Source organism: Aspergillus undulatus (assembly GCF_047715775.1).
Source record: "Aspergillus undulatus strain CBS 261.88 unplaced genomic scaffold BDV17scaffold_28, whole genome shotgun sequence".
NCBI classification, from domain to species: domain Eukaryota; kingdom Fungi; phylum Ascomycota; class Eurotiomycetes; order Eurotiales; family Aspergillaceae; genus Aspergillus; species Aspergillus undulatus.
Genome location: NW_027396632.1, coordinates 151,982 through 177,395, shown reverse-complemented (window position 1 = coordinate 177,395; position 25,414 = coordinate 151,982). Strand labels below are relative to the sequence as shown.

General features: G+C 52.1%; 11 protein-coding genes across 11 annotated transcripts; 7 read left to right on the top strand and 4 right to left on the bottom strand.

The window, feature by feature from the left end:
* Window positions 1-81: 81 nt before the first annotated feature.
* On the bottom strand, window positions 82-1,157 carry BDV17DRAFT_101490 (Peroxidase, family 2-domain-containing protein). The gene is made up of 2 exons (XM_073753692.1): window positions 910-1,157; window positions 82-840 (listed from the first exon to the last, which is right to left on the bottom strand). Exons 1-2 carry the CDS (start codon window positions 1,103-1,105, stop codon window positions 146-148), a joined length of 891 nt encoding a protein of 296 aa, XP_073614991.1. The 5' UTR covers window positions 1,106-1,157; the 3' UTR covers window positions 82-145.
* Window positions 1,158-1,257: 100 nt separating this feature from the next.
* Window positions 1,258-3,640, bottom strand: BDV17DRAFT_264907 (glycoside hydrolase family 18 protein). Its single transcript, XM_073758101.1, has 2 exons — window positions 2,763-3,640; window positions 1,258-2,689 (listed from the first exon to the last, which is right to left on the bottom strand). Exons 1-2 carry the CDS (start codon window positions 3,071-3,073, stop codon window positions 1,867-1,869), a joined length of 1,134 nt encoding a protein of 377 aa, XP_073614990.1. The 5' UTR covers window positions 3,074-3,640; the 3' UTR covers window positions 1,258-1,866.
* A 368-nt stretch (window positions 3,641-4,008) lies between these two features.
* BDV17DRAFT_291902 (putative peroxisomal dehydratase) lies at window positions 4,009-5,155 on the top strand (the record flags this gene model as incomplete). The annotated part of the gene is made up of 5 exons (XM_073762242.1): window positions 4,009-4,128; window positions 4,173-4,221; window positions 4,272-4,589; window positions 4,655-4,748; window positions 4,804-5,155. The coding sequence occupies 5 exons, from the start codon at window positions 4,009-4,011 to the stop codon at window positions 5,153-5,155; spliced, it is 933 nt and encodes a 310-aa protein (XP_073614989.1).
* Window positions 5,156-6,757: 1,602 nt separating this feature from the next.
* On the top strand, window positions 6,758-7,046 carry BDV17DRAFT_291901 (uncharacterized protein; the record flags this gene model as incomplete). Its single annotated transcript, XM_073762241.1, has 2 exons — window positions 6,758-6,818; window positions 6,889-7,046. The coding sequence occupies 2 exons, from the start codon at window positions 6,758-6,760 to the stop codon at window positions 7,044-7,046; spliced, it is 219 nt and encodes a 72-aa protein (XP_073614988.1).
* A 1,370-nt stretch (window positions 7,047-8,416) lies between these two features.
* BDV17DRAFT_298690 (FAD-binding oxidoreductase) lies at window positions 8,417-10,304 on the top strand (the record flags this gene model as incomplete). The annotated part of the gene is made up of 5 exons (XM_073763731.1): window positions 8,417-8,638; window positions 8,721-9,153; window positions 9,214-9,703; window positions 9,754-9,977; window positions 10,030-10,304. The coding sequence occupies exons 1-5, from the start codon at window positions 8,555-8,557 to the stop codon at window positions 10,302-10,304; spliced, it is 1,506 nt and encodes a 501-aa protein (XP_073614987.1). The 5' UTR covers window positions 8,417-8,554.
* Window positions 10,305-11,462: 1,158 nt separating this feature from the next.
* BDV17DRAFT_264902 (uncharacterized protein) lies at window positions 11,463-13,492 on the top strand. Its single transcript, XM_073758100.1, has 7 exons — window positions 11,463-12,000; window positions 12,049-12,068; window positions 12,121-12,154; window positions 12,205-12,278; window positions 12,350-12,726; window positions 12,796-12,891; window positions 12,960-13,492. Exons 1-7 carry the CDS (start codon window positions 11,811-11,813, stop codon window positions 13,303-13,305), a joined length of 1,137 nt encoding a protein of 378 aa, XP_073614986.1. The 5' UTR covers window positions 11,463-11,810; the 3' UTR covers window positions 13,306-13,492.
* A 242-nt stretch (window positions 13,493-13,734) lies between these two features.
* Window positions 13,735-15,195, top strand: BDV17DRAFT_291898 (LLM class flavin-dependent oxidoreductase; the record flags this gene model as incomplete). Its single annotated transcript, XM_073762240.1, has 1 exon — window positions 13,735-15,195. The coding sequence occupies one exon, from the start codon at window positions 13,735-13,737 to the stop codon at window positions 15,193-15,195; it is 1,461 nt and encodes a 486-aa protein (XP_073614985.1).
* A 1,240-nt stretch (window positions 15,196-16,435) lies between these two features.
* On the bottom strand, window positions 16,436-17,071 carry BDV17DRAFT_291897 (uncharacterized protein; the record flags this gene model as incomplete). The annotated part of the gene is made up of 2 exons (XM_073762239.1): window positions 16,436-16,736; window positions 16,998-17,071. The coding sequence occupies 2 exons, from the start codon at window positions 17,069-17,071 to the stop codon at window positions 16,436-16,438; spliced, it is 375 nt and encodes a 124-aa protein (XP_073614984.1).
* Window positions 17,072-20,073: 3,002 nt separating this feature from the next.
* On the top strand, window positions 20,074-21,076 carry BDV17DRAFT_101421 (sterol desaturase family protein). The gene has a single exon (XM_073753691.1). The coding sequence runs from the start codon at window positions 20,266-20,268 to the stop codon at window positions 21,037-21,039; it is 774 nt and encodes a 257-aa protein (XP_073614983.1). The 5' UTR covers window positions 20,074-20,265; the 3' UTR covers window positions 21,040-21,076.
* Window positions 21,077-22,171: 1,095 nt separating this feature from the next.
* Window positions 22,172-23,407, top strand: BDV17DRAFT_291895 (uncharacterized protein; the record flags this gene model as incomplete). The annotated part of the gene is made up of 1 exon (XM_073762238.1): window positions 22,172-23,407. One exon carries the CDS (start codon window positions 22,172-22,174, stop codon window positions 23,405-23,407), a length of 1,236 nt encoding a protein of 411 aa, XP_073614982.1.
* Window positions 23,408-23,831: 424 nt separating this feature from the next.
* Window positions 23,832-24,572, bottom strand: BDV17DRAFT_264895 (uncharacterized protein). Its single transcript, XM_073758099.1, has 2 exons — window positions 24,122-24,572; window positions 23,832-24,062 (listed from the first exon to the last, which is right to left on the bottom strand). Exons 1-2 carry the CDS (start codon window positions 24,550-24,552, stop codon window positions 23,867-23,869), a joined length of 627 nt encoding a protein of 208 aa, XP_073614981.1. The 5' UTR covers window positions 24,553-24,572; the 3' UTR covers window positions 23,832-23,866.
* Between the last annotated feature and the right edge of the window lie 842 nt (window positions 24,573-25,414).

Sequence of the window (25,414 nt, the reverse complement as noted above, 5' to 3'; positions counted from 1 at the left end):
CCAGGTCGAGACAAGATGGATAGAAAGAAGAATAGATTTTCGTCTATTAAAGTCAGGCTAAAACCAAAAGAATGTAATCGTCAGAAACCGCTCATCAAGAAAGTTCAAACTCCCAGCTTCCACTTCCACACTCCCACACCATTACCTAAAAGTCAAAAGAGTGCGCACCCCTCTTCTGCTTCCCCCCAGACGCAGAAGCCTGACCCTCCTTTGGAGCCCCAGTAACAAGCTTCACAGCCTCGGCAACCTTCTTCGCAACAGCACCCATCTGCTCCGGCGTGATAGGCTCCTCACGAACCTTCCATCCAACCTCCGTAGGAAGCCGTTCGTTCTCAAAGAAGTACTCGACGTATTCGCGGTTGACAGTCCCCTTCTCCATATCCCCAAACGCAATAACCGGGAACCCCATCTCATTGTAACTCGTCTCCTCCACGGCCTCGGGGTACGTATACGTCGGGTTAAATGCCTTGGAATGAACCTGCCGCGCAAGTTTCGAGTTCGCGAGCTGTTGAAGCGTGAGTTCCGCCGTGGGCCAGTACTTCTTCGTCTCTGCGAAGACACTCGGGTTGAAGACGACGTTGTTTCCAAAGTATGCGTCGGATCGGGAGATGCTGGCGTCGTGTTCCAGCCCGTTGTGCACGTTTAGCATGTCCAGGTCGAAGTGGCTCCCGCCGGGGTTCGACATGATGGCGTTGTCGAACATGGCGCTTGCGAGGGCCGGGTTGAAGTTTATACTTGATTCGAAGGCGTGCGCGAGGTCTTCGCGCGTGATGTTGCGGCCGTCGCGGTGGATGAAGCCTTGGTTTGCGAGGGTGTTGAGCATCGGGCAGGGACTGCGGGCTGAATAGCAATGATAAAGTCAGATGGGGTTCAGCCAGGAAACTAGGGCTAATGGTGAGGAGAACGGACCGTCAGATGGCCCAGCAGCGATCCAGGCATTGGCAGCCTTGCTGTTGGAGTTGGCGCCGGCGCTGGCACTGGCACTTACGTAGTGGTGTGCTGCGGCGTGGCCACCGCCAACACCGATATCCACAAGGCCCAGGTCGAGGTGGAGGTTTGCGGAGGCCAGGGAGGCGAGGCCGAGGGCTGGGATGATGAACTTCATTGTTTCTTGATATTGAATCTGGAAAACAGAACAATAGTCTTGTCGAGCAAAGGGTATTCTAAGGAACGAATGTTTGCTGCAGACTAAACAAAAACCAGCTCCAGACCCCAGGAACCCTGTCTTGGTCTTATACCTACAATGCAATCCACGCTTGGCTCAAGAACACAAATCCGACAAGACATCACAAGCACACTGCAGCAAATGTAAGCCAATCGTGTGTATATTATTACGTACTTGCCTATCGCGGCAAGACTCCAGCGACTATTGATTTCCAATTCACGTCGATCCCTGATTTTGACAAAATGCTTGGGCTCCAAAGGCCAGTTAGGGCCGGCACCAGCGGAGATCGACAGGGGCGGAGAACTGCCCAAGGAGGATTTGTCAACGAGGGACCACATAGTTTAATGACTGAAATACCATGTTGCGCCGGTTCTTCCAGTCATCCTGTGTGTCTGTGATTCAGGATTATGGTTCGAGACTTATCTCCGCAAAGTGTCAGAAAGACATTCTGAGATTGTGCTGACCGCAACTTAACCTCTGTGCTTTTGCTAGGGCTATACGGGAGACGTCTCCCCACCAATTGTGCGATTCGAAATCAAATTTGCTGTTTGGAGTACTAGTCCCTTGGGCTTTGTGCTTCTGCCATGGCTCATACACTACATAGTTATGCACTGCACGGACATCCATGCAAATCGCCGACTTCCAAGTTCGACCTTGCGCATGCAGCGCCCGTGATACCGACTACCTACCACGACGACTGCTTACAATTCCTCCTTAGCCCATGGCTTACAGGTCGCTCCCATTTCCCAATGATCATGATCACTCCGCGTTGACAAATCCAACACACTATACGCCCTCGTCAGCGCCCGTAGATGCGCAAAATCAGGCGCATCCTCACCCAACCCCCAAGCAAAAACACCACCTAACTCCTTGGCCCCCACGATTGCCGGCACCTTGCGCTCAATAGCATCAGCCGTGTCGAAACTCCAGAAGATATGCTCGCGCTCGTCGAAGAAAAAGTACCCGCCTCTTTGATCGTCATATGCACCGGCGACTAGAGCCTTCTCAAAGGATTGCGACAGGTCAGCCGGGACAGGATCGTGCCAGGAGAATGCACCCGCTTGTCCTAGGTCCGCGCCCGTGTTGGGATCTTCCATTAAGACGGTCTTGCAGCCTAAGCCTAGTGGATTCGTCACGCATTCAGCGTTCGCGTCCGGATCAGTCCTGAACCATTTGACGTAGAATGCGAAACCGAGATTTGCTTTTCCCGCTGGGACGCCATGCCCAATGTATGCATTAATTGCATCGAGGGAGAGCGCAACCCCGGTATGGTGCTTCGTCACGTTATCCCGCCTGTTCATGAGGTCGTAGGTCATGATATTGTAGAAGTCTAGGGACGGGTTTATGAGCGGGATTGTCTCGGCATTGAAGGCGAGCATATCGCGCTCAAGACCTGGGACTGCGGCGGAGATTAGTTTGTCTGGGCCGATTGCTGTTCTGATTGAGGTGAGGAGGTGCGGGTATGCTTGTATCTCCCAGGTTTTTTCGCTGTTGGGGATGCGTTTGTAGTCGTCGCCGTTTCCGCTGCGGGGGGGTTAGATGGTTCCCTGATGCCACGAGTCGTAAGGGATGCAGGTGGTGGCGAGAACGGACTTACCCGGGATATTCCCAGTCTATATCCACACCTGCAGACGTCAGACTCAGTACGCACCCAGATAGAATCAGGCAGCCATCTCTTATCGCATTGCCAAGGGCAAAAAGGGGGTAGATGCATACCATCAGCCCCCGTATCCTCAAGCATAGCCCTAACATTCTCCGCAAAAACCCTCCTAGTCTCCTCCGTTCTCGCCGCATCCGAGAACCCCTGCGTATCGCCCCATCCGCCAACCGCAACCATGACTGCTGTTCCTGGCGCGAACTTGGCTCTGACTTCGTTGATTGTTGTGAAGAGTGGCCATGAGGACGCATTGGGGTTGTTGAATGTGTCTGAGCGCATGAATGCTAGTGCGACGTGGGTTATGTCTTCAACCTGTGCTGGTGGGGGGACGACGTTGTGTTGGCTGATGTGGTTTCTTAGCCTTTCGATCTGATGGCTGTCTTGGTGGGGATTCGGAGGCTTGGGACGTACCCTGTCAAGTACATGATGCATCTTGCGTATGCCGTTTGCGCTGCGAGGAGCGGTGCGAACATGTAAATGGAGAGCATTTTGGGAGGCGATAATGTTGAAAGGAAAATAATGCTGGAATCCGAGTATCTTGCTTTTAAGATTACCCCGCGGTCGCCTATGTTGAACGTCGTACAGCCTTCCGATATGTCGCACTGCGGAAAAATATACTGTTGTTTCCAAGGGCCCCGGCGGTTGCAGCTACTCAAGACAGGAGTCACAGATTGCGCCCCGCTACAAATCCGAAGGAAAAAGTGTAAGAGAGAATCAGAGGCGAACTGACTTATTGCGAGCAAAAATTACACTAAGAAGCTCAAAACCCAGTGGCGTGTGCAGAATGTCGATGCAGAAAGTCACTGCGCCTTATTGTGAGTAGGCACGTGACCATACCAACTCGGTCTTGGCACAAAGCACATGACCTTACTTCTAGCACGTGACCTTTATTCTCTCTGCTGCTCGATCTCGACAGCGAGAACAGCGTCTAATCCATGAGAGACTGGGAAAGAAAGCTTTCATTCCGTGAGATCTTACCTATGGATCCGAAGTGACCAAAAATACTATGTTTCGGTATTGTTTAGCGATCACGTCATTAAAGACAACAAATTGACATTCGGTAGCTCGGTAGCGCCCCATAGCCTCGGCTGCTTGACCGTTGGAGTCCCCGCATAAAGACCTCCATCCGTCACCAGTATCAACAACTTCGTTCTACGTGATCAACAACTACATTCACTAGTACAACATGTCAGGCCCAGGCGCCGGCCACGAATTCCCCTCCAAGGAGGTCACCTGGCTCAAGCGAGATGTCCTCCTTTTCGCCAACAGTATCGGCGCCACATCCAAGGAGCTGCACTTCCTCTTCGTACGTCAACCAGCATATTATACCAACAATTCTAATAAGAGCAGGAACTGCACCCTAACTTTGCAGTCTTCCCCACCTACCCAATCATTCTCCGTGAGCTCCTCCATTATCCCCCATTCTATCAAAAATTCTAACAGTCCCAGCCTTCAAACTCACCGACCAAGAAGTAACCGACTTCTATGCGCGCTCAAAAGGCGCTCCCATCCCTGGCGTGCCGACCTTCGACCCGAAGCGCGTTGTCGACGGCCAGCGTAAGATCACCGTCTTCAAGCAGCTTCCCAGCACCAGTGCCGGCAAGAAGTTCGAGCTCCGCAGCAAAGTCGTGGGCGTTTACGATAAGGGGAAGGCGTCGGTTGTTGAGACGGAGCAGTCGATTGTTGAGGTTGGCTCTGGGGAGGTGTATTCGACTGTTAATAGTAGTGCGTTTTATGTTGGGCAGGGAGGGTGGGGTGGGCCGAAGGGTTCGTTATCACCTACTCATTATACTAGGTATGATGGGGAGGGATGTGGCTGAATGACTCTGTAGGACCGGCGACGCCAAACTACCCCCCTCCGAAAGATCGGAAACCAGATGCCGTCAGTGAAATTCAGACGACGACCGAGACGGCGCAGCTTTACCGGTAAGCGCCCGCCTATCACACTCCTCCCTCAGAACCCCTCACTAACCAACAACAGTCTAAACGGCGACTACAACCCCCTCCACGCAACCCCCGAACCGGGCCAAAAGATGGGCTTCGGCGGAATAATCATCCACGGCCTCTGGAGCTGGAACGCAACCGCACACACGATCCTCGAAGCCTTCGGCGGCAGCGACCCTGCCAACTTCCGGGAATTCCAGGCGCGCTTCGCGAGCCCCGTTAAGCCGGGCGATAGGCTTATTACGGAGGGCTGGAGGACTGGCGAGGTCGTTGATGGGTTTGAGGAGATTCGGTTTGTCACGAAGAATCAGGAGGGGAAGGTTGTGCTTAGCAATGGACGGGCGTTGATTCGGGCGAAGACGAAGGCTGCGGGGGTTGCGAAGTTGTAGTTAGTCAAGCAGCTGAGTATTATGCTCCAATAAATACTCAATTGGTCTGCGTGAGAAGTGGGAATAAGAGATATACAGATTGGCCTATGATACGAGGTGACCCTGATACTATATCTAGATACAGCTTCGATGTTGCTCAGCGATTGGACCCTCCAGAGCAAGCTCCAGGTGCAGATCGATCACTGAACCAACGAATCACACCTTCAAATTTAATCCAGGGATGCAGTAAGCCCGAGAACGATACCCCCAATCAGGTCCGATGCCGCGCGCACCTCCATCAGGATGAGCTGTGCTTAGGCAACAGTATTCAGTCAGCCGCCCGCTCATACATAAACACAGCACAACACCAACCCATCACACTCCTGGAGACTCGATGATTGAGATCATGAAAGAGGGATATAGGAACTAGCCCTCTCGCAAAGTCGTCTGGCTGGCAATTGCGCGGAAAGCTAGCTTTAAAGTTACCTAGCTCTTGATCGAGCTCACTGATTCTCTGAGAGACGCCTTGCTTCTGACTGTTTCTGGGCTTCGAACGAGTAGAGAAGGCGGTAGATTCGAGATTTGAGTAGAGCCATGCGCAGGTCCGACGGGTAGAGGAGAGCATGCGAGGAGAGCTGGTTTCCGAAGAAGTGATAGTCAGTGTATTCTGAGAGGTAAGTAGCCGGAAGGTCCAGGTCGCAATCGGCATCGTTGATCAGCGGTGGCCGAGACCTGCAAAGGGAGTTTTATCGAATGCGTAGAAAAGCCAGAGGATTGCCCGCAGGTGTTGGATTTTTCGGCTCCGGCTTCACTGTGTTTGCTCCTTGATTAAAGAGGATTCGGACTGCCATGGACACCAGCGCTTCGCCGGTCTGGGGCTTGCCTATGGAGTTGATTTAGAATGCCTATCAAGATCGGACATGTCGCTATGCAGGTGCGTGGACTTACGAGCATGAGCAAAGCTTCCAGCGCTCGGGGGCTGGTATCCTGTAGTGCTAAATCGGGCAGTAAGGGAATAGCTACCATAGCGTGGGCGATGGGATCAGCTCCGGCTGCGATGAAGATGGGCTCTTGCCGTCGAAGTCCAGTGACAAAAGCTGTAAAGGCGCCTAAACAGGCGCGAGTCCGCCACGTCAATTGACTCGTCGTTCAAATTGAGGTCACTGACGTTGAGTAACCGAGCCATCTCTTTCACGTCAACAGCAGGGAACACCGAGTACAAGTGAGTTTTCTTGTAATGGTCCAGCGCGCAGCGGATTAGAGGACTTGATGGCCATTTCGTGGCGACGACAAGAGACTCACTAGGAGTCTCCGGTCCAAATGTCTTAGCAAGCTCATTGGAGAATTCTTCCAAGTCAAAAGCCCTAGGTAGGTCACAGAAACCCAGGTACTATTGAAAAGTGGCCAGCGCCGTGTCGAATCTGCCTGGATCTAAAAGAAGAGCCCCGGCGGAAGTCAAACCAGGCGACGAGCATCTCTCCCGCAACTCATCCCCCAGCTCCAGTATACGAGCCCTAGCATCTGCGAGCTTTCTGGCAGTGTATTAGTTGGAGCAAGTCGGACTTACTGATGAGCAGTTTGGCGAGGTGGCGACGGGGAAAAGACACAGGGAATTTCAGCTAGATGACAGTTTTCGCAAGCGGGCTTGGTCCTGTCGCAACCGATCGTGCTGTCCACATCCACGGTACGTCTTGTCTACTTACCCAGGAAGAAAGAAAGAAAACATGAGCTAACGCTACCATCAATACTGGCAGTGGTCACCCACCCCAGCGACCAAATCCAAGTCCTCCCCAACAAAATCCTCGCAAAGGTCTACGACAAGCGCGCCTCACACGTCGGCCAGGTCTTCTTCGGCCAGGACCTCATTGCAGTTCTTTATCTCCCATCTAGGCTTCCATGTGGTCGGTATTGAAATAACAACAGTGCTCTACGAGTTCCGCTCATAAGTACAGGATAGCTGGGCGCCAAATGCGTAGTAGCCATACCACGGGGTATCCCCTGATAAGATGTAAAGTGTGCTATCCCTGGACTCGAGGTGATTAGCCCATCTGGTCTGCTTGAGATATAAACGTCGCAGGGGTAGCGGAACGTGAATTTGAGGAACTTGCCTAACAAGAAAGCCAAAGCCAAATGGTACGAATCGCCGTCAATCAAATTTCACTCTGCCCCAGAGTAAGTTATTGTCTAGGAAGCAAGCCCCGTGGCTTCCGAATGATTTTATTATAATGGTTCGGTATTGTTGATAACCTCTGGATGGATGCAAGTATTGCTTGCAAAGTTATCCGTTGGCAATCAGGGGATAGGAAGAGCTACACAGTATGTGCAACTAGATCCCCAGTTACCATGTCTATAGCAAGCTGGAACTATAGCCTCTGAGAGAAGGGGTCAAGTATGGACATATTGCGCGCTGTTAGCATCAATAACATGTGAATTCTCAGTCTGCGAAGCAATGGCCACTAGCAACGTGCAGTTCAAGACAACAGTCTGGGTCTTTTGAAGTCTGCAAGAATTCTTGGCCTTTTCCTGCGTACACAAAGGTGGAGGACCGGAAGCGAGGCGACGCGAATCGGGCCTCATACCAAGTCGGCGAGAGTCAGGATTTCCCACGCCTCTATTATAAATGATTCAGGACCTAAAACATCTAGTCCAATGAGAATGAGACCACGCGATGAGTCGTTCATCGAGCTCATTTCCTTGGGACGGAAAGCCGAATCCTTCGCCCACATGGCCATGTTTTGCTGCAGGTGGCTGCAGCGCCACAGCTAGTGGCAGCCACGTTGCTTGTACCTACCGTGCAGTGGTAAGGGAAAGCCCTGTTAAGGTGTTAACGATGGGCCTCTGGGTATGGCATGCTGAAGACTTCGGCAACGGTACAGCCGTTGTCATTTTCTAAATTATTCTTGCCCCGTATCAAGGCCAGAGTCAGAACGGAAAACTCCCATCCCGTCAAACCCAAGTTTATAACAAGGTTCGACGAAGTCTTATTAGAGGCAGACTAGCTGAGCAATGGTGCGACTCCTTACCTACTTTGGGTAGCGCTGGCCCCGATCAGAGAAATTGGGCATGCTGGCAGGCGGATCGCAAACCCCACAGCTGCATCGCCTCCACCCGAGTTCCGTTTATGCTCGATTGCTAGAGCTCTGGATGGTGCAGCTATGAGGCAGCGACTCCCGCTCCACGCATGATGCCGCTAGCTCTGTAGGCTCCTTCTCATTCTGATTTTGATCTGGCATTGTTCCCCATAATGCCCTTGTCAAGTGACGAGTCAGATAGCTGTAGCTACCGACGACCCCGGGGGAACCCGGTTCAACGCCGTTATAAAAGCAAGGGGATTCTCTCGGACATCCAAGAGCCAGGTTGCTCCGTTGCTTCCCTCGCTTTGATTTTTGTTGTTGCTGCTCCTGCACTGCGCGTTCCAAGATGAAGCTCATCTCGACCGTGGCGGCCGCACTGCTCAGCCAGATCACCCTGGCCACAGCCTCCAAATCATCTGCCGATCAATGCGTGAGTGCCAGACCCAAGAAGCAGGCCAATCGAGTTCAGCTGTGACACACCCCTGTCGCGGAAAAAGCAACTAATTCTTCAGTGCGCCGCCCTCGCATCTAGTGAAATTGGGGACAAAGTGCTCTACCCCGAGGACCCGGCCTACAACAAGTCTGTGACATCGTACTGGGCTGTCAACGTCCAGCTCGAGCCAAACTGTATCGTGCAGCCTGAATCTGCTGAGGATGTCTCGATTGCTGTACAGACTCTTACAGAGGCTGGCGGTAGCAATCCCTGCAAGTTCGCTGTGCGCAGCGGTGGCCATATGACCTGGGCTGGGGCTAACAATATCGAGACCGGTGTTACGATTGACTTGTCGCATATGAATAGTACCACTTATAACAAGGAGGCCAAGGTTGCGTCTATCCTGCCTGGGTCGCGCTGGGAGGCTGTTTATAAGTCTTTGGAGGAGTACAATGCTGTTGTCCCTGGTGGTCGTACTGGCCCGGTTGGTGTCGGTGGTTTCTTGCTTGGAGGTACCTCTCTCTTTCTTTATCAATTATAGAAGGGCAATGCATGCTAAGAGTACTGTGAAGGCGGCAACTCGTTCCACGCCGCGCGCGTCGGTCTCGCCTGCGACAACGTCGTCAACTACGAAGTCGTCCTCGCCAGCGGCCGCATCGTCAACGCCAACAACACCACAAACACCGAACTCTTCAAGGCCCTCAAGGGCGGCTCCAACAACTTCGGCATCGTGACCAAGTATGATCTAAAAGCCATCGACAACGCCCACCTCTGGGGCGGTATCACCGTCTTCGACAACTCGACTACGAACCAGCAGATCGACGCGCTTGTCAAATTCATAGATAATATCGAGAACGACCCTTTCGCCTCATGGATTGGTCTCTGGCAGTTCAACTCGACGACTGGACAGACGACCATCAGCAGTCCGATGGACTATACGAAGCCTACTGCCCGTCCCGCTGCGTTCAATGACTTCTACAAGATCCCTAACATCTCTAGCACGAACCGCTTTGCGACGCTGTATAACCTTACCAGTGAGCTGCAGCAGGCTGCTGGATACCGGTTAGTTTAGCCTTCCCTTTCAACAGAGGACCCAGCTAACAGTCATGTAGTGACGTCTTCCTGACAAGCACCTACCTCAACAGCGCCGCCGTCCTACACAAGACAATTGAGATCCTCAACAAGAAGATCGACGAGGCCCTCCCCCTCGCCAAAGGCAAAGACTGGTCCATCATGGTAATCATCCAGCCCTGGCCCAAGATTTACTGGCAGCGCAACCAGCATAACGGCGTCGGCAATGTCCTCGGTCTCGACCGGTTCGACGAGAATATGCTCCGTACGCTCACCTCTCCTCTTCATACCCTGCAAATAAATACTAACTGTAGCAGAGGTCCTATACGACTACTCCTGGGACAACTCCGCCGACGACGCGCTGTTCCAGCGTCTCTGTGAAGAAGCTCTTGCCGAGCTCGACGAGTACGCGAGGAAGATTGGAAAGTACAACCCCTACATCTACCTCAACTATGCGGATGTCACGCAGAACCCGCTTGCTGGGTACGGTGAGGAGAATGTTGAGTTTATTCGGGAAGTCGCGCTGCGGTATGACCCCGACGGTGTCTTCCAGACTCAGGTTCCCGGGGGTTTCAAGGTTAGTGAGGCGTAGATAGTACGAGTAGGATTGTTGGATACTCGGGTGGAGGAGATGGAGATTCCTCGTGATTAATATATGTGGTGGATCATGGCATCATGATTCTTAGATAATGGTATTGTCCAAACCTAGGCCTGTTGTTCGCACGCTTGATTCTTTTCCTTGTATAGGCAATACGTAGATGGACTTTGTCCACTCGGCAGCAGGGAATACGAGAGCGAGACAGTAAGCCAAATAATTGCGTCTGTGATTCGAGGCAATAGAGACAGTCGGTGGGGGAGCGAAAAGCAAATCACGCCGGGGAAGGCGCGCAGGATCTAGCGGCCCACATCGCGCTGACCCGCCCCGATGCGGCCATCTCAAGAGAGTGAGATTGATTGCCTACGTAGGTGGAAGGAGCGATTGAGGACTCAATGATTCTACGGGGAATGTACTCGTCTCCGAAGTTAACCCTTCACCCAGATAGTGGGATGTGCTATTTTCCCTGATATTACGGCCACAACTTAAACTAACTCACGTCAACCAGCAAGGCCCGGAGCGCCGTGGACCTGCCAGTAGGGGGGGGCGGGGAAAGGTGGGCCGATCTAAATCGTATACTGCGATTTTTGACGCCGATCCGGGCTCTGAGCCTCGATGGTCGATGAACTTGGAATCTGGCCGCCAGACACTGCTCCATAGAGGGATTGCCCACATTGTCCGAGGCTCCAGGCAGTGGAATCACTGGCCTAGTATCTACGGTCATTCCCGTCCCGGTGTCTCGTTTAGGGTCAGACCGCACTGGACTAGCAATCCATGATCTATGGCCTGACGCCGTCAATGCAAGATGCAGATGGCAATTCTACTCTGGATCTCCCTCGAGTCCTTGTAAGAAAAGCAAGCCGGAAGCTCTCTGGAGCCTGGCGAAGACACGAATTCCAAGTCTCCACGCATCAGACAACCTGAGACCGGCCTGACAGGGGTCTGATTCCTGGCAGGCTGCTAAAGGGCGTCCGGCAAACCTTGGTTCCTTTCGGGTGACCGCTCGCATGAGCGATTGCCGCTCGCAGAGCGATAGGGCTCATAATAAATGACTCAGTCAACAAGAACCTCTTAGGGCTCCACCTGTTAAATACTAGCCTCTTCTAGGAGGATATCATGTACCAAATCCCCCCCGCCCCCCCCATTGCTTTTTATGTTCAGCCCCACACTATATGTTTGTTACCTGCTTCTATGACTGAAGAACGCTCTCTAAAATGGAAGATTATTATTATTAATGATTCAGTCTGCGCAGACGCCGAATCCTTTGAAGAAGAATCTTCCCTGGTTTTACCGCTTCAGGAGACGCACATAGCGATCCCTTAACTCTAATTAACAATGTCGACGGGATATTCACTGCCTTCTAGCTTCTCCTGAATTCGCCTGTCATGCTTCGCGAGCCTGGCTGTTGATAGCCACTCGACTTATTTATGCTGGACCCTCTTCAGATCAGATACTCTAGTACCTCTGGACTCAGACCCATTTGCTTTGTCCGTGACCATCAAGATGGCCCAGGTTCAACCAGGTGCCATGCCCGTCCCACCGGGCGAGACCTATGACCCAGATTTCTCATATCAGTGGTTGCATACCGAGAATCTGGCAGTGGTGATTTCGGGATTGATATTCTGCACAATCTGTTTGGGTCTACGACTGTATACAAAGGTCTCTCTTCTCAGGAACTTTGGATGGGATGACGGTGGGCCACCTCCCCTGCCTAGTTTATGCCGTGCTAACAGCCTCACAGTGTGTATTGTAGGAGCTTGGGTATGTTTACTTTGCCTCATATCTGATACCCCTACTGACCCTGCACGCCTAGGTCTTCTCAATTGTAACCCAAGCTCTTTGTCTTTGTGAGGATTTATCTGTTTCCCGCTCTCATGGACCAATACTGACCCGGCAGATGGCTATAAATCCGGTGGGATCGGCCTCCACGTCTGGAACATCACGCCGCAAATGTTCCTGGATTTTCAGAAGGTTCGGCATAGATACAATTTCCGCGCTTCCCTCAGTCTTGCCCCCTCTAACTAAACAATGGTCGAATCTAGGGTATATTCGCCGCCGGCGTCGTCTACGTCCCCTCCCTCGGTCTCGCCAAAGGCTCCCTCATAATCCTCTACTACCGCATCGTCTCCGCCCAGCGCCGCTACCGGTACGCACTCTATGTCATTTCCGTTGTCGTGGTTGGCTACAGCGTGGCCATCACTTTCGCACTAATATTTGCCTGTCGGCCCATCGCGAAGGCGTGGAACGCTGCGCTGGTCGGGACGTGCGTTGATCAGAACGGGCTGTATGCGGCGACGGCGGTCACAAATACGGTTACTGATGTGGCGCTCATTGTTGTGCCCATTCCGGTGGTTGTTAGTCTGCACATGCCGACAATTCAGAAGATTGGGCTGTTCTTTATGTTCGTTATTGGTTGCGCGTGGGTCTCTTTTCCATTCTTACTCTACATTCGGGCTGCCTTGGAGTACGATGCTAATGCTTGATTCAGAACCGTCATCACGAGCATCATCCGCCTTGTAACACTCTTCCCGTTCCTGGAAACAACCGACAAGACGTACCGTATCGGCTGGACAGATCTCTGGATGTACGTCTCCCCGTTCCTTCCCCAAGCCGCGACTTAACCCGCACCCCACTAACAGCAACTTCCTCTAGCAACGTCGAAGCAAACTTCATCATAATCTGCGCCTGCCTCCCCTTCCTCCGACACTTTCTCCGGCGTTTCGCACCAAAGCTGATCGGCGAGGGCTCCTCAGGACGCAACTATTTCAAGAGCTACACCAACCCCGCATCGACGCGATCATGGCGGCGGCGACCGGAACATAGCATGTTGCAGGATGAGATTGAGCTCGCCGAGCATGGACAGGAAATGGGTGGGACTGGGTCTGGCGTGAGGATTGTGAAAGAGGTGCAGTGGAATGTTACGGAGGAGAGGAGGGACGCAGCTAGTGGGGAGAGTGCCGAGGTTGTTCATCAGAAGTATATTGCGCCGGGGGTATAAATTACCTCATTAACTGCGATCTGTGATAATGAAGGGGTTTGCATTGTTTGGGAACAAGGATCAATCTTCGATGAGGAGGTTTGTTGGAGTTTAATTGCGTCGAATTAGCGTTCATTTGTATATTAGTAGCTGACTACCTTACATACAGCCGTGAATAACACTAATACTATGCAGTCACGCCGTTGCGGGACGCGATTGCGTGCGTCCCGGCCGAGAGACCTTGCATGTTTGGAGAGATTGTACAATCAAACAGGAGCTCCTTGTTTGGCCATTTACAATCCAGGAACGCGGTTGATGGCGTGCTTGCGGGCTGTGATGGTGCGCCGCATCTCCAACCGACATCCTGGTATAACAAGAACAACAACCCCGCTACCCCTCCTGATTTTCTTTCGCGAGATTTCTTCTTCGAGAGCAAGCAACTCAGCAATCATGGCCGCGAACGATACCGCAGGTGTCAACGGCACCAACAAACAAATCATCCTCAACGCCTTCGTAATGAACACACCAGCCCACATGGCCCCCGGCCAATGGCGACACCCCCGCAACAAAACCTCCAACTACACGAAGTTGACCTTCTGGACAGACCTCGCGCGCCTGCTCGACTCCGCCGGTTTCCACGCCATGTTCATAGCCGATACGCTGGGCCCCTACGACGTCTACAAGGGTCCCGCGAATGTCGTTCCCGCTCTCGCGTCGGGCGCGCAGTACCCCGTTAATGACCCCATGTACCTCGTCCCTGCGATGGCGGACGCGACGAAGAATCTTATCTTTGGGGTGACGGCGAGTTTGACGTATGAGGCGCCGTACTCGCTTGCGAGGAGGATAAGTACCGTTGATCATCTAGCAGAGGGCCGAGTGGCATGGAACATCGTAACGAGTTACCTCGATTCCGCGGCGCGGAATTTCGGACTCGAGCAGCAGATCGAGCATGATGAGCGGTACAACCGGGCGCATGAGTACATGGAAGTCCTGTATAAACTCTGGGAGGGCAGTTTTCGGGACGACGCGGTGATCAAGGACCGCGAGAGCGGAGTGTATATTGCGCCGGACGCGGTTCGTCAGATTCACCACCAGGGAAAGTACTTCAAGGTTCCCGGGCCGCACTTCTGCGAGCCGAGTCCACAGCGCACGCCGTTCCTTTTCCAGGCTGGTGTGTCCGAAGCCGGGAATGGGTTTGGCGGGAAACATGGCGAAGCCATCTTTGTGGCGGGGCAGACGCCTGAGGGTGTCAAGACGACAGTCGAGAATATCCGACGCGTGGCGGCGAGTGAGGGGCGGGACCCAAATCACATCAAGGTGATTGTCGGTATAACATTGATCGTTGCGGCGACGGACGAGGAGGCGTATGCGAAGCGGGAAGAGTATCTCTCGTACGCTGACCAGGAGGGTGTCCTGGCTTTGTTCGGGGGATGGACGGGCATCGATCTCTCCTCGTATCCTGACGACGCAGACTTCCGATTCGCGGAGGCAACGCGCGTGCAGAGTATCGTGAAGCGGTGGGCTTCTACCGTCCCCGGGACGGATAACCTCCCCTGGACGAAGCGGCGGATCGTCGAGTTCTTGAGTGTTGGAGGGATCCAGACGAAGATTATTGGGAGTGGGAAGACTGTCGCGGATGAGCTGGAGCGGTGGGTGGAGGTTTCGGGTGTGGATGGGTTCAATATTGCGCATATTACGAATCCCGGGAGCTTTGAGGATGTTATTGAATTCCTGCTTCCGGAGTTGAGGGCTAGGGGGTTGTTCAGGGAGAGCGTTGGTAAGGAGGGGGCCACGGCGAGAGAGGTTTACCTCGGTGAGGGACAGGTGCGTCTGCCGGAGGATCACCCGGGGAGTAAGTACAAGTGGCGGGCTGGCGAGAAGGTGCCCAAGTATGAGGCGGAATCTGCTTGAGCTTAAGTTGATGTATGCATGTAAAATTCTAGTATGGAATGACAGTCATAAGACAAATATAACTTCAGACTCATCCCTGGTCTTTCAACCGTCTATATAGAAACCAACCACCCCATCCTCGCCCCCGTACCCGCAGCCCCAATGACAAGCCCACAGATAATAGCAACCATAATTGCAACCGCCTCGAGCGCATCTTCTGCTGCCTGGCTATCGACTGGTCGTCATCACAATCTCCATTCTCAGACTGGGTATGCGGCTGGGATATTGTTGTTGAACCCACCGCCGACACTGGTGCTGGTGTTAGGGTATCCGCAGGCTCGGAGCGACTGCGGTTGCTCCGTTTGGAGAGGGAGCTCTGTTGGTTTTGTTGTTGTTCTTCGTTGTCGATGGGAGTTTCTGAAAGTCCATGTTGTGGCACTGCGGTATACTATTGTCATTTATTAGCAGACTGAGCTTGAGCAGTTGAAACTTGATTGAGATGTAGATCTAGGGCTCACCCTAGTGGTAGGGTTATGAGTGTGCCCGTGGGCATGAGCATGGGAATGAGCCGCATTGCCGACATCGTCTAATTCCTGGCCGGCATTTGTGTTTTCGGGGATGAGTCCGACCATAGCTATACAATCGAATTATACGAGTAATCAATAGCACTTATTTCCCCGTTAGATCTCTCCATGTTGATTTTTTGAGTGGTTGACCCTGGACCCTGTTGCCTGGATCTGACCTGAGTGATAGGCTTACAAGTTCCCAGGGTTGACACTTGGGTGAAGATAGTGGCTTGCGAGCTTTATCTACATCTGCGAATATCATTTGTCAACTGAGTGGCCAAGATATTTAGCTTGCTCCATATGACGAAGCATTGGGCAGGCTAGGTAACTCTTGGTGTGGCCCTATCGTGATTGTCCCCTGCAGAATACAGATCGAAAAGTACCGCTACAGAAACAAGGGCAGATCAGCGTGTGAAGGTATTTAATTATCCTGTATGGTGTAGATTTGATGCATATATTCGTACACAATTCAATGGTAATAGTCAAGGAAGGGAAAGGGAGTAAGGTAGTAGCATAAAGTGCCGCGGGCGGAATCGGTGCTTCCTAGCACTATCTAAAGTCTTTCCGTAGGTTCAAAGCGAATAACCTCAACTTTGTTTTACACCAAGTATATCACATGGACACAGTCATATTTTCCTCTCTTCATTCACTTGCAGCAAACCATCTTTATCTAGATAGAGCCTTAACAGCTTAACTTAAGCGGCCTCGGTAGCAGCAGGAGCAGCCGTAGAGCTACCGCTGCCAGTAGGTATCTGAATATCCCCCATACCCGCCATATCCATACTAAAGTTCGGGTTCACCTCAGCACCTTCCTCAGTCCACCATCCCTCCGGCGAATTATACTCATCACGCGTATCGTTAATGCCAAGAGAGGTCCAGGCAAAGATATCATCCGAGACACTATCGCCAAGGACGTACTTGACAAATGGGTCGGTCGTCTCGGCCTCAGTCGCGAGAACGCTGTCGTCGCTGTCATTGAAGAGCGTTTGCGTATTGCTGTTGCACGGGTGAGTCTTCTCAATCTCGGTAGATCGTCGACGTCCCGGCCTACTTAATCCGAATCTGGAGGGCTATACGTCCTTACATTCCAAACGATTACTGTAACACGGAACAATCCACATGTAAGCAGCCGCGCCGGACTCTAGGTGGAATGGAAAATTGCTCTTCCACATCGACGCTCCCAGCGCTCAGTTTTCTGGCCCGGAGCGCGAATGAAGTCCCGAGGTACTGTCCGACGGTGGTGGGGATGGAATTCACACAGCTTCGATGTAGATTCTGACCAAGAAGACAATGGTGCGCATGATCATGCGGGGAGCCCATGTTCTCGACATATTCAAGAGTAGAACAGTTATGGCCACCGCGCAGGTCCTCATGGTTATTCATCATCGGAAGGCGTCCAGAGAGCCCATTTGATTGGTTTTCTCGATCTTGGTATACTGCAAAGCGGATATCCAGCCGGACGAGGCATTATTTTAAAAGGGAAGAGGCAATCTGACAGGACAAGAAAACATACAATAACATTCAGCCAATGTGTCTTGTTGCTGCTCTAAGTACCAGTAGCGCTTCGACTCCCAGAAGAAAGGATTCTCGCTTTCAGTCGTGCCACCGTCATGCACGGCTTTCACAACGACGGGCTAACTCTGTAGACAATTTACTTGTGCCCGTGGTCAACACGATTGTGCTTTTAGACGGAATCCGACTGCATGGCCAAGGGAATCTTAGTCTGCATATGGAGTGGCAGCTTGCATAATTGCACGAAAGCTGTGAAAGATGCCAGAAGCCAGCCCCCTCGACAACCACCCCCGGTCGGGCCGATATGTCCGACGGCGTCAAGCCACTAAACTACCACGTGACTCTTTAAGTGGCTGGTGGCTGGGTGTGGCTGATCTCCTATGCAGTGGCGCCGTTCATGGTATAATTACTCGTTAGCCCTACATACAAGCTCCAAGGACATTCTATGGCTCACGGTCATCTCCTCTTGACAAGGGAAGTCGGGCAATTAAGACACTGAGCAACGGTAAGCAAGATTCGATGTGTTTGCAATTTCCGATTGGACTTTGTGGCAGCCATTACGTGCTCTGCTGGCTGAGGAAATAGCAACAAGGGCAATACGGCGTTCAAAGATGCTAGCTTGCCTATATGATTGGGATCTGATGTGATGAACCAAAATTGGACAGCGGTCCTCAGTCACGCAGGGGGGAGTGCTTGGCTTCGGTCGACAAGCAATATGCCTACCGCTACATTCACCTCATGTCCAGCGTGCCAAAGTCCGAGGACCGCTCTGTGGTGAAAAACCAGGGCCATAAGCAACGTCTAGCCCTAGTTATTTTGAGATTTCCAATACCGTGGAAACAGCAATCCAAGAGAAGAAAAATGCAAAATCAATTCATCGAGAGGCCGAGGGACAGGAAAGACTGCTTGATCCAGGATCTGCTATATGTGCTTGACAGCAAGACACGCTTTCTACCCTACTGTTCGCGAGCATCGCTTGACCGTGACATTGATGTTCTGGTCAGTTAAGTGTGTCGCTCTTTCTGCTCTCTGTGTGTGATGAGGAGATAGAATTGGCATGCCGGCAAGGTCCTTAGGCAGTACGTTCCTGTTTGAGCGTTACTGTGGGCGTTCTGGAACCAGCAACCCTGCAGGACCTGATGGACACGAGGACTGCGGCCGAAACACGGGAGTGCTAGAAATAGTTCATATAATGCAAGGACCACAAATGGAGAATTCTCTGCTCCACAAATAGGGCTGTGCAAATCCCCAGCTGGCCAAACCCACTCGCAGAAAAATATGTACGAGATGTCGCACATCCACACTCACATAAACTTCCAACGTCCTCGTATTCAGAGACTTGACATTGCTTGACTCCCCTGACCCTGAGGCTCGACTCTGAGTTGGGTTCATTCAAAATTCAGCCACCCACCTCGTATTCCACGGAACTCCTCGCAAAGCTTGACATCGAGACAGGACCTTTTTGAGCCCCCAACCCCTATATCTAAAAACGTCTTCTTTGCTCCGCAAGCACGGCTGCTCAACGCTGACTCTGAAGATCAGCCCCCAATGTCTTATCCACTTTGGGTCTGGATCCATTCTGCATCCTGTCCCTCCATCCTTCTCAGAAGCTTTATCGCAGCCTGGGTCGGGCCGGATCCTTAGTTGATACTCACTTCCATAGTCTGCTCCATACGAAGGATTCGTGCTCCTGCAAACTGCTATAGAACTATACGGAGTATGAGCGTTTGGGGTTACGCGTCTAGCCAATAGACTCTGCCCGGAACGATATAAATCCCGGCGGGACAGTCAGACAAGATTAAGAGGAGTGTGATAAGCGCAGCAATAACGCGAAGAGCGGACAAAAAACCCGTCTCAAGAGCCAAACCGGCCGAAAGAACACGCGAACTCTTCACTCGATGTCACCTCAATCAAGGTGAGTGCATCCTTAGTGTTAGAGACATCTCTTCCACTTGCAGAAGGATTCAGCCACGATACCGGCTAGAGAGGCGGCGGCGCTCCAGGCCGCCGACATGGCAATCGAGCAGGTTGACGAGTCTCGCCGAGTCGACACTCCCTGGAATGATGTCGAGATCATCACGGAATGGAGAGTTTTGAGTGGCCATCTGATAAAATACGCTCCTTGTTTGCCACTGAAGTGTTTGGGGGCCAAAAATGCTAGGCTCCATTCTGCACAGTTTTATAGGCGCTGATTGGGTGGGCTAAAGGACCCGGCCATTGCATCTTCTCAGCTGTGGATCTGTGTCGTTCAGCTGTTGTTATATTGCTTTTCAGCTGCTAATCTTCAGAAGCTGGATGCCTGTCAGACTTATATCATTGTGGACTTCTGAAGGGGATGCGGTGTGAGAATACAACGGACTCAAGATCGAGTCTGCAGCTGCCGGCAATAATGCTGCTAGGTTCATGCCAAGTCTATCATTTCTTTCCTTCCGCGAGTCAAAGTGTTCTGATCTGCGCAGGAATCAATCTGCCGTCTGGGGCCATGCTCACCCTGAAACAAACCGTTATTGGCCAATAGCCTGATGGGTCCCCATGTTGCAGAATTTTGTAGCATCCTCCTGCAGATGTGCTGCGGCACGCGCAGGCTTTATCTTGGAACGCTAGCCCACGGACACTCAGTGACAGCATCAATTGGCTCGGTTATACGGTTACAAGTCTAGATCGACCGGCTCAGGCTCAGCCAGAGCGCCTGTTGGCGTCGCCAGGAGTCGCCAGAACTCAGCCCCGGTGTGACTTCACTGCTTTAGACTGCGGACGAGGGCCGAGAATAGCAGTCGTCCCGAATTTAAGGCCTCCGGTCTGCCATTTCAGCCCCGTTTTTGACGTGATGACAGCCGTTGGATCCTCAACCCTGTAGGCTATGCTGGGCTGATCTCCGGGCTCTCCGTGCTACGCAATTGACAGCTTTGCGCGCGCCCGGTAAGGGTTATATATCCAGCTTGCTTTCCCCTGGGTTTGAATCGCCATCAACTTCTCGTTCAAACTTCAACCTTTAAGCTCAGCCAACAGCGCGATGGAGCCCATCACCGAATCTCTCACCCAGGGCTGGTCCCATCTCGCACACACCTACTCCCCCCGCACCATCGAATTCGTCGGCAGCGGCGCCGTCCTCTTCGGCGCATTCTGGATCCCCTCGCTGGCCCTGACAACGCTCGACCTCCTCGGCCCAGACCGGGTAAGCTGGCGCAAGATCCAGCCATGGGCTAAACAGCCCAAAGCAGCCGCCATGAAAAAGGGCCTGCTCAACTGTCTCGAGAACCAATTCCTCACAAGCCTAATCCACCTCGCCCTCCTCGGCGCAACAGGCCACTCCCTCTGGCGCGTCGACAGCACCCTCCCTTCCCTCCGCGAAATCACAAAGCAGCTCTTCCTCAGCTCCATCATCCAGGAAATCATCTTCTACCACGCCCATCGCGCCCTGCACCACCCGTACTTCTACCGCAAAATCCACAAGAAGCATCACGAGTTCACGACGCCCGTCGCGCTGGCCGCGCTATACTGCCACCCTGTCGAGTACGTGCTCTCGAATATCCTCCCTGTCGCGCTGCCGCCGTATATTCTGGGTTCGCATGTCGTGGTGTTCTGGATGCACCTTGCGTCGGCGCTCTTGCTTGCGATTGTTGCGCACTGCGGGTATGAGTTGCCTTCGATTTCGAAGTGGAAGATGACGGTGCATGATATGCATCATGAGTTTTCGAAGGGAAATTTTGGCACAATTGGGCTTTGTGATGTACTTTATGGGACTAGGGCGACAGATCCGAAGGCTTTGAGGGTTTCGCCGAAATAGATGTATTTTGTTGTTGGATTATTGGAGGGACGATGTTACATTCCAGGATATATGGGAGCGGGTCTCGTATATAGTCAGTCCTTCCCTGATGTTATTGCTTCATAGTTTGCTGAGGATGCATAGCAAAGGGTAAAAGAATAAAATCTATTTATGGATATGCTCTGCATGTAATATATGTACGAGTATGTACACCACGCATGTAACATCAGTAGAAGCAAAGGAAGAAGAAAGAAAGATGAATAAGTCAAACATATCAACCTCCTGGCTTTTCCTAGTTCGCCCAAGAATTGGCGCATTTAAATGCATTGACCAGGTTCCGGAAATATATATTTTGGAGCCGGGTTGCAGCTGGGTTCATTGACATATCTGTTTACAGCCCGATCATGTGATCGTACGATATCTGGCAGTCAGTCACTGCTTAATCCTTACACACTCAGCATTGTTTCTCGCTGCTTTGATATTCTATCCACAGAACAGAGATATGACAGCTGCCTAGCTATCTACTAAAGTACGCCGTCGCCAGGGGCCAGAAGTGGGTCAAACCAGGAACACTTCGTATAGACCCCATAGATCCAAGACAAGCCACGCCAAATTTTACCAACAACTGCCACGAGTCCTTAAATACTACATACTACATCCAATTGCCGAATCAATCTCCACCCCCAAGCAGGCAGAATTTATAAGGGCCTCATATAGACAAAGCATCCCCTATTAAAATCCACGAGGCCTTGAAACAGATACGAGGTACCTCCACAGTCCGGACCCTGGTGGACCCCGATGTTATTAATGGACTAGGCAGCCCTAATAAATCGAGCGTACTCGTATCGAGCTACTTTGTGTGTGCACTCTGTATATTATGGGCCTCGTACATGGACATTTGACTGCCTGAGACAAATGAAAAACCTAGAAGCATGAGTGGATGGTAAAAATAGATTGAGTAATAAGGGCAATATGAAAGACAAGAAGGAGCATATCGCTTGACAATCCAGATCTCTTGGCTCGGGTTTGGTGTAAACCAACTTGCTGTACCCCGTATAGTCGGAGCCAGAGTGCGAATATACATATAGAGCAGCGCGCAGTTCGTTTGCTCTTTACTTGCTTTCTCGTCCTCAGGGTATAACAAATCGAAACAATGTCTTTCCTCCCCTTCATTCTATCCACTATCTACTTCTATATCTCCGGTACACTCTTCTTCGACCTAGTTCACTACGCCCTCCACCAATGGTCCAGATCCCAATGGCGCTTCCTCCGATTCCTCTCCCGCTGCCACTCCTATCACCACCTCTACTACCCTAGCTCCTTGCAGTTCAACCCACGATACGCCCGGCAAAACGCCCTCATCGCTCTCCCTCTCGAACTGGCCTGCCAATTGCTCGGTAGTATTCTGGCCTATATACCCCTCGCACAGATCCTCAACCTCAAGCAAGCCATGCCAACCACAAACCTCGCACCCGCACCCGCACCGTACAACACCATCCCACCCCTCCTTCTAACCCTCACACTTTCAACCCTCCGCTCAACATTCGTAATAGCCGCCAACGGCCGCGACTCAAACCACCTCGCTCTTTCATCCATCCCCAAAGATAAAAGCTGGGTTACCGTCGGTCCAGAGTACCACGCGCTGCACCACGTCCATCCAGATCGGTACATGGGGTCTCTTGTTCGGGTGTTTGATTGGATAATGGGGACGTCGTACTCGCTGCGCGGGAAGAAGGTTGTTATGACGGGGGGTGAGGGGGCGCTTGGGCGGGCGTTGGAGAGGAGATTTGTGGGTGAGGGGGCGAAGTGTATAACGAAGCTCAAGTTTGGAGTGGATTGGGAGAATGGGGACTTCAAGAGAGCAGGGGATGCCTTTGCGCATATGGACGCGGATATTCTGGTCCTCGCGCACGGGACGAAAGGTCTCGATGCGATGCGGTCGAATTGCATTTCGTCGGTTAAACTGATCGAGTCCTTTCTGCACCAAAAGTCCAAAGCCAAAGCAAAAGCCAAAACCAAAACCCTCCCCGAGATCTGGTACATCGGCAGCGAAGCCGAACTCCACCCATCCTGGGGCAACCTCGAAATGGCGCGGTACTCCGCGTCAAAGCGTGCTTTTCTCCCCTATGCCCGCGCCCTGTATGCCTCTGACGCCGTGGTCTATCGACATATTGTCCCTGCTGCCTTTGACTCGCCCATGGGACGCGCCATTGTCTCGGCGGATTGGGCGGCGGCGTGCGCGATGTGGTGGATCCGCCGGGGGGCTTGGTATATTCCTGTTACTTATACGGGGATTGCGTTTTTGAACTTTTTTAAGTTCTTGGGGGTGAGGAGGAATGGGAGGTGGGTTGATAAGTTGGGTTTGGGAAAGGGATGGTATGTGTCTTGATGCTTGTCTTGTTGTAACGATGAAAGTTAGGGACGAGTAAGATATGGCAAGTGGACTCGGTACAGAGAATGTCTTAGTAAGATGCCAAGAATAGTCCAAGACGTGCGTACCTGGCTTGTTGAAGCTGCTACTGTAGTCTATCTAAGATGCCAAGTCCAAAACACTGTCAGCCTTGCGTTTACAAGGCGAGTATGTACATATGCTTGTTTGAGTGAAGGTGGCCGAAGGCGAACTTTTCCGGAAACAATTTAAAGACGACAATATAGTTACATCTTCAAGAATACAATAAAATGCAAAAATGACAGGTACGGGTATATATTAGCTATTAACTAGTTTCCCGACCGGTAGCAGAGTTGGATACCACTATACTACGATGCCGAAGCCGTCTGACTAAACAACAATCAGGGTGACAAGAATGTTCAGCTGGAGAGACACAGGTAAAAAGAAAATCAACAAGTTTCATCGAGGGTGACGACGCTTCATATGCTGAGCAACGTGGTCCTTCCGACCAAAGACCCTGTCGCAATTGGCCTCAGGGCAAGGATAAGCCTCCGGTGAGATGTGGATGGTTTTGATATGGCGTAAGAGGTCAGTTTCGCGGCGGAAGAGTGTTGAGCTCTGACAGCCTTCCCATCTGCATCGGAAGAGAGGGGTGCTAGAATATTCGATTAATAGAATTAAACAAACAGTAAGTGAAGGAGGGAGAGGACACACTTGGAGTTTGGAGTGTGGACTGTCGCAGAGTTGCTTCGCTGGCAGGAGACCCTCCCATTCGTGAGGACTGCGCCCGATTCCGCGCGTTCCTGCAGGGTGTCGGAGGTCGAAAAGCTGAACCAGTCTTGCGGCTCGAATTGGGCGCTTCCGCGGCGATCGCTGCAAAAGCTCAGGCTTTCTTGGATTGACGGCCGGCGACTTGAAGATGCCGTTGATGTGCTGTAACTAGAAATCTCTGGCAGCGAGCAAGGTGACAAGCCACCGGGGCATTCGCTAGGGAGAGGGGAGTATATCCCCATGGGGAGTGTCGAGAAGGAGGACAAGAGGAGTGGGTCAGGGTCTGACTCGTCTTGAACAATAATGAGCCCGTCATCTTGGCCGATATGGGCGTGCTCGTTTGCAGGCTTGTGGGAACTGACTGAATAATCCATTATGGCGAAGGTGCTCAGAGAAAGAGTAGCGGATTAATTGTCCGGGGTGAATAAGACCCTTTTATACCCCGAGGTACTCGATTGGAGTGCCGAGACCCCAGGCAGCAAACATTGATCAGGTCGATCGAGACAGGACAACTACCGATCACAGTACTTGGGTCGCAGAATAACCCCAGAATGCGTGGTCCAGATTGCAACCGTTCCAACAAGAGCGTGCCGAGGCATTGCCAGCAAAGCAAAAACGTGAGCATTACAAGCTCCAGTCAACCCCCGTGCGACGATCCCAGAGCTGTCTGTCGAGTGTCCACCCTCTTTTGCGCCTTTTATGGGGGCCTGAGTCACCCCGAGGCTCGTAGCTGCTTGGGGCAGCCAGTCAGAGTTGGCATATCGACGCCGAGACTGCGGGACCATGCAGGATGACGAGCGAGGGTCGATTGAGCCTCATGAGCCTTGCAAGCAAGCTGTTCTGAGTGGGCGGGCCAATGCAGAGATTTGGGGGATTTGTTTCATCGTTATTTTGATCTTTAAAAAGTCTTGCTCCGCCTCTATCAAGGGATCCGGAATTTTTCCGTCCATTTGTTCAGCGTCTCCACGGAAAGAAGACTGTACTCTTGCCCTGTCTATGCTGCGGTGCGCTTAGTGTCGGAGAACAGCTTCTTTTCAAGAGGACGTGCAGATTTCTCTTGCTCGATTGAACCAAGGATCTTGAGAAAACCAGTCGCTGACCGAAGCTAGGAGGCAATTCATTAGTCAAAGTGCCCAAGTGCCAGGCGACGATTGGAGGTAGACAATGAAGTCAAGAGGAAATTTGCATAAGATTGGCAAGTGATGGCTGATGGAACAGACACCTTTGACAACAGAT